The sequence below is a fragment of the Cherax quadricarinatus genome, chromosome 61 (assembly GCF_038502225.1).
Source record: "Cherax quadricarinatus isolate ZL_2023a chromosome 61, ASM3850222v1, whole genome shotgun sequence".
Taxonomy (NCBI): domain Eukaryota; kingdom Metazoa; phylum Arthropoda; class Malacostraca; order Decapoda; family Parastacidae; genus Cherax; species Cherax quadricarinatus.
This window is the reverse complement of record NC_091352.1, coordinates 8,700,824-8,707,498: the sequence shown is the minus strand read 5'-3', so window position 1 is coordinate 8,707,498 and position 6,675 is coordinate 8,700,824. Positions and strand designations below refer to the sequence as shown.

Here is a 6,675-nt window from a genome sequence, read left to right as displayed (position 1 = left end):
TGCTACCGACCATTGTTAGACATAGGAAAGTACAGTCAGGTACTTAATGGTTGCTAGATCAGTCATTAAAAATACTAGGAATAAAGAATGGCGCTTCTCAAGTATCTGAAGTCAACCAGATATTTAAGAATCATACAAGAGGGAAAACCGTAAGACATAGTAGAAATCTCGGAGTGGGATGATACTTGGAAAATGATCACTCATCATGTTATTGATTTTTTTATTATCAGGAAATTAACAGGTGATGGAAACACTATCATTTACCGCCGTGGCTGACTAGCTAGAGGGTCTTAATTGTTGGAGTATCCAAGGAAAGACTGTGAATGAGGCAGGGACAGGAAGGAGGTTGAAAGGTAGAGGGAGAGAGTACATTAACGGGACGTGAGACAGGATGGGTCGGTGACGGGATAATGGAGTGTATGGCAGTATGTTAGAGAAGGACTTCAGGGTCGGGATTAAGGAAGGACTTTAGGGTCGGGATGGGAATTGGGATATGTTAAGGACGGAATTAGAAATGAGCTAACGAGAATGGAGTAAAAAAAATATTAATGGATGATGTTCCTCGAGTGAGGGATGATTTCTGACATGGACTTGCCAACTGGTAAATATTTTAGTTGCAAAAACGTACAAAACTATCCTACAAAAAAACATTTACATTAAAAAAAATGAGGTTAAAAATTCACAGTTGCTGATATTGACGCCAAAGAGAAGGAACGGGTTGGGGAGTCTTTGCATACAAGAATGGGCTTGGTAAATATTTTTGTTTGGAAGTTTTGGAAAAGGAAGGAGAGTCTACATTATGACGGGGGAGGGGGCTTTAATCCTGGGGAGGCATTAGGCTAGGGGAGGGGAAAGGGCTACGCATAGGGAGAAGGAGAGGGTTGAGGGTATACAGGAGCAGGCTGAGGGTAGACAGGAGCAGGCTTGTAGGCGGCTGGCTTATGCTCAGGGTAGACGGCCTGACCCTCGTAGGTGACCTCAGCTTGGAAACCGTTGTAGCCGTCAGCGATGTAGTTGACAGTCTGGATGCGGCCGTCAGGGAGAGCCACCGTGTAAGAGCCCTTCACAGCCTTCCCGTCAGAGTTCTCACTGTGGCCGAAGTTGGCGCCAGTGTAGCTGTCTTGGACTCCGTAGTCGAAAGCGTATGGCTTTGGTTCCTGCAGGAGGATAAAACGTCAGCTAAAATGTTCATTTGGCATTGCTCTCTCCCAACTTTCTCTTATAGCAATACACCCCTAAAAGTTTTCAAGACGAGAGTCAGGCTGTGGTATTAAGGTTGCATTGTTTGCAACGAGCACCAACAGCCTGGTTGAACAGTCATATATCAAGATCTGGTCTGCTATAAAGCATTTTTTTTTGTTTACACGAATTTATAGGCTAAGAGCTATTGGAACCCTGACACGAGTAACAAGTACCAGTGTCTCAAACTCCTCGCAGAGCGCATTTATCTTTATAGAATGTGGAGTGCACACTTAAAAGTTTTGGAGTACATGCTTATTATAGTGTGTGGAGAACATTAGTTTTATAATGTGTGGAGTGTTGAAAATGGTGTAAGATACCGACAAGTTGAAGATTAAGACGTGTGCAACAGTTGAGTATCTTTATTGATGAAAGGTTTCGTCTACACAGTAGGCTTCTTCGGTCAGATACAAAGGCAGCAGTAGTAATGAAATAAAGATGTAATAAGTCCCTCAGATTTGGAGAAAAGTATTTGAGGTAGTAAGTCCCTCAGCCGGGAGAAGAGTTCAGTTCCATGGTCTAGAGGGACTGACCACCTCAAATACTTTTTCTCCAAAGCTGAGGGACTGATGACATCATCTTTATTTCATTTCTACTGTTCCCATTGTATTTGACGGAAGAAGCCTACTGTTTAGGCGAAACGTTTTATCAATGAAGATACCCAACTGTTGCACATGTGTTTTAATCTTCAAGGTGCGGAGTGCTTACCTCTTTATATTGTACCGGAGCTTGTGGTGCTGGGTACGAGGGCGAGCCATAGACAGCCGGGGCTTCAGGGAGAGGGATGCTCATCACTACTCCCACCATCACGCCCACAGTAACTGCTGCACACGCAACCTGTCAAAGTTATAGATAAATAGGTAACTTGCGTAGAACCTCAAATTTTATTTTGCGTTCCTGTATACACATCGTTAGTAGCAGCTTAATGGACTAATACAAGTTGTAGATATATAGAAGAAAATATAGTGAATGTTTTGATCCATCCTGGGTCATTATCAAGTCTCAAAGTGTTGCGACGGTTTGAAATGTGTTTTGAAAGTTCATCTCCAGGTGTGTGTTTTGTGAATTGTTCCAACTATGGTATTGTGACTTATTCTTTTTTATATGGAGAGCAGTTAAGATGAATCCAACAGATACTTAAATTAATAATATTTAAGAAACAAAAATCCATATTTAAATATATTGAAATCTGAAAGTTTAATTTAGGTTGAAAATGTCTATAAGATAATTTACGCATTGTGGAGTCCGTGTTTAAAGTCTTAATACAATCTAAAGTTCTGTGTGATTTATAGTTCGTTATATATCCCTCCTGTAATACATGCATTTGTTTTTGATTCCCTCCCTGTCGTCAGGTTGAAGTTGTAATGGATAATGAAGTAGCAACATCGTGTTCAAGCTACGCTAAAAGTTTCATGGTCCACTTTTTTTTTTTGGGGGGGGGGGATAAGATAATTGACCAGTCTCTCAAAAAATTATAGATTGTTTTAAGGTTAACAGCCTTTTTTTTTTTTTTTAAACTCATTCTGAACCTTGCAGCGAACTTACTAGTTTAAACTTTACAGTACAGCGGTATATTTTCATTTTAGCTTTGTAGTTCAGTGGTACAGCTACACGTAATATAAAATAGAATTATTTATCTAACGTATTTATGAAATTGCAAATTTCATAGGACTGGGTTCTTTGGATTGGAGGAATTTATAGGTGACCACTTTTTTTTTCTTTCAGCCGTAAAATAAAATGAATTACCTGGCATTTAACATCAGATTTTTACCGAGTTTTATGTTTTATGTAAATAAGCTGTTAAATATTAAATAATGAAACCAAAAATTATAAAGGATTTTTATTACATGTCCTGCACGGAATGTTGTTAATACACTTATTGTTCTAACAAATATTTATCGTGATGTGAAGAGTATAAATGTGCTATCAGTTTCCTCTTTATGACGTGATAAGTAAGGTGCAGTATCTCACCTTCTCCCATACAACTTCATAGGTTAGGTACAGTACCTCACCTTCCCCTATACAGCGTGATAGTATGGTTCAGTACCTCACTTTCCCTATACAGAAGAGGATTATTTATTGCACCGTCTTCACACGCACGAAGTGTAATGTGATGATAATGTTTCACCACCACGAAGGTGATGGTGAGTGGCACAGTACCTCTTACTGGATAAATAGTAATGCCACTTATTGTTAACCTCCAGCTGACAGATACGTTACATTCACCTCGACAGTGTTAGTGATGGAAAAGTGGTGGCATCCAGATCTGCAGAGCCTGATAGTAATGTCACCTCCACCTGTAGACCGTAATAGTGCTATGTCACCCCACCTGTAGACCGTGATAGTACTGTGTCACCCCACCTGATGACCCGTGATAGTACTGTCACTCCACCTGTAGACCGTTATAGTACTGTTACCCCATCTGTTGACCGTGATAGTACTGTCACCCCACCTGTAGAGCGTGATAGTACTGTCATCCCATCTGTAGAGCGTGATAGTACTGTCACCACACCTGTAGAGCGTGATAGTACTGTCACCACACCTGTAGAGCGTGATAGTACTGTCACCCCACCTGTAGAGCGTGATAGTACTGTCATTCCATCTGTAGAGCGTGATAGTACAATGTCACCCCACCTGTAGAGCATGATAGTACTGTGTCACCCCCATCTGTAGAGCGTGATAGTACTGTGTCACCCCACCTGTAGACCGTGATAGTAGTGTCACCCCACCTGTAGACCGTGATAGTACTGTCACCCCACCTGTTGATCGTGGTAGTACTGTCACCCCATCTGTAGAGCGTGATAGTACTGTCACCCCACCTGTTGATCGTGGTAGTACTGTCACCCCATCTGTAGAGCGTGATAGTACTGTCACCCCACCTGTTGATCGTGGTAGTACTGTCACCCCATCTGTAGAGTGTGATAGTACTGTCACACCATCTGTAGTGCATGACAGTACCGTCATCCCACCTTTATAGCGTATTAGTAGTGTCACCTTCACCTGTGTCTCACCTTGAACATGACTGGAGAGCGGCTGTAGTATTGGCGCTGGTGGTCGGCTGGAAAGATACCTTGTGATGACTATCAACGGGACTTTCTCCCTTATATACTGCCCTCCACACCCCCTCCCAGACAAACACACACACACACACACACACACACACACACACACACACACACACACACACACACACACACACACACACACACACACACACGCACGCACGCACGTATGAGCATGCATTTCTCAGAGCCATCGCATGCTTATGTACACACGCACAAGAAATACTTTACAAGGCTCGCTGGAGCTCCCCTTCCCATCAGTTTTTTTTTTTTTCAGAATTGATGGACGAGTAATTGCTGATTCAGACCGGTAACTTAACAAAGTTAGGGCCAGTTTTCCACTTATTTCTGGATCTAAAAATTTCAGGAAGTTTGAGTTCTGAGACATTTATTGTGACTCGGATATCAGTCTAATTTATTCAGAGGGGAAAAAAAAAACGAGAAATTTAAACAAAAATCTAAATATCCCAGGATTCTTGTCATTAACAGTGGTAAAAATTGATTTTTTTTACTGTTAGGCTGCCATAATTAGAAAAGTAAAATGTTTTCGAAAATTTCTAGTAGGTTTTAAGACGTTATACCATCAGCTACGTCCATATACTAGAACTAGACCATGTATTCAGGCTCAATATTGCAGGTGTTAGATTTTTTTTTATTTCTGATAGACATCACGTCGAGAAGAGGCTTTGGGCATCATGTTTTAGGTCTAACAATATCCTATATTTTAGAATTCACGATTCACTTCGTTGGGAATATATATAAATTTAGTTTAAGTGCTTAATAAAAAAAAATTTGACCTATAATCATTAATTCATAGAGTGAGACATTTCTTGAAATAAACATAAGTAGCACTTTGTAGGTATTTATGTATTTTTTATATCGTAACACACAGTTTTATTTTTGGTTATTAAAGTTTTCAAAATGGCTGTTTGGAAACTTTAGTTATGTTGTTAAGCTGTAATTGTACAAATAAGTCTTATTAAAAGCAGCTAATAAGTGTGTGTTTACCTGTTCCACCAACCCGCTTAGTCTCGGAGCTGAGAGGACACGCTTAGTCCCGGAGCTGAGAGGACACGCTTAGTCCCGGAGCTGAGAGGACACGCTTAGTCCCGGAGCTGAGAGGACACGCCTGGTCCCAGAGCTGAGAGGACACGCTTAGTCCCGGAGCTGAGAGGACACGCCTGGTCCCAGAGCTGAGAGGAATGCGCTGTTAGAAAATGTTGAAGCTGAGCCTGACGACCTTGACGGAGAGAACAGTTACAAGAACAGTAATTACGAGTCACAGAATTTTAACGTTTTTTTCACGGATTTATAACTGGCTATATATTTATTGTAAAAAAAAAGTGTTAGCATGAAATCAGTTTTAAGATATCGGCAGCGATACATGACGTTACGAGGTGTTCACATAACAATGGATGGGTTTGATTGCGGGTGTGGCTGTGGGCGTGTGAGGAGAAGAACTCTTTTACGAAATTCCCAAGATGGTGGTTAGCGCTGGTGAAGTGTGGCAGTAGCGCCAGGATGCTGCTAGCACTGTTCACCTCAGTTTCCAGTTCTCTCTCGTAGTTGTCACTCAGGGAAGTCAAGGCATGACGAGGGAGACACTAAAGTAGTCTTTAACTCTAGTTTGGAAGCCAGTCCCTAAGAGCTATTCTTGAATGAATGCTTATTAACAGGACCATCTCTGACTCTGAAATTGAGAGATGTGTTGCTGAAGATCAGGGCTGAGCAATCTCTAGTTTGGTGCCAATTGAAAAACCTGATCCTACACTGAGCTGCGAGGGTAGTAAGACTGTTGAAACTGGTCACAGGTATATCACGAGTGTGCCTGAACACTTAGCAACCAGGCATGGTCAAAGTCCAGGACGATGATCTCTGGAAAACCAACTATAGATATACCTAACTGATCAACAATATGGTTCGCATTTTACTGAGGGAAGAATGTGATCAGAAATATAAGTAGACTCATTATCAACATAATTAATAAAGATACATACTTCCCACTAGATCAGCACTCAGTAACTCCAAGAATTTTAAGTTACTGTGATTTGTGCTTAATCATGCTGTATGTCTTGTATAGTTGTATTTACCACCTTTCCTTCTGTTTAGGTATATTATTTACTATACTTTCTTCTACACTGCTTAATTATACACTGTGCTTTCTGTCTTAATCTACCATTCATTCTGTCTTCTGTATAGCTTTATCGTGTAGTTTCTTCTACATTGTTTAAAATATACTGTGTCTTCTGCCTTAAGGTTCCCGTGCCTTTGTCCAGCTTTGTCATGTGCTTTCTTCTACACTGCTATATCATGCTATATTCTTTAAGGTTTGTTTTCACTGGACTCTTGTCTTGTGATAAATCTTAGATCTGTG

The 6,675-nt window shown here is 40.9% G+C and overlaps 1 protein-coding gene across 1 annotated transcript; it reads right to left on the bottom strand.

Annotated features, from left to right (window-relative positions):
* Positions 1-201: 201 nt before the first annotated feature.
* Positions 202-4,363, bottom strand: LOC128699254 (cuticle protein 7-like). Its single transcript, XM_053791853.2, has 3 exons — positions 4,251-4,363; positions 1,948-2,076; positions 202-1,157 (listed from the first exon to the last, which is right to left on the bottom strand). The coding sequence occupies exons 1-3, from the start codon at positions 4,257-4,259 to the stop codon at positions 858-860; spliced, it is 438 nt and encodes a 145-aa protein (XP_053647828.1). The 5' UTR covers positions 4,260-4,363; the 3' UTR covers positions 202-857.
* Between the last annotated feature and the right edge of the window lie 2,312 nt (positions 4,364-6,675).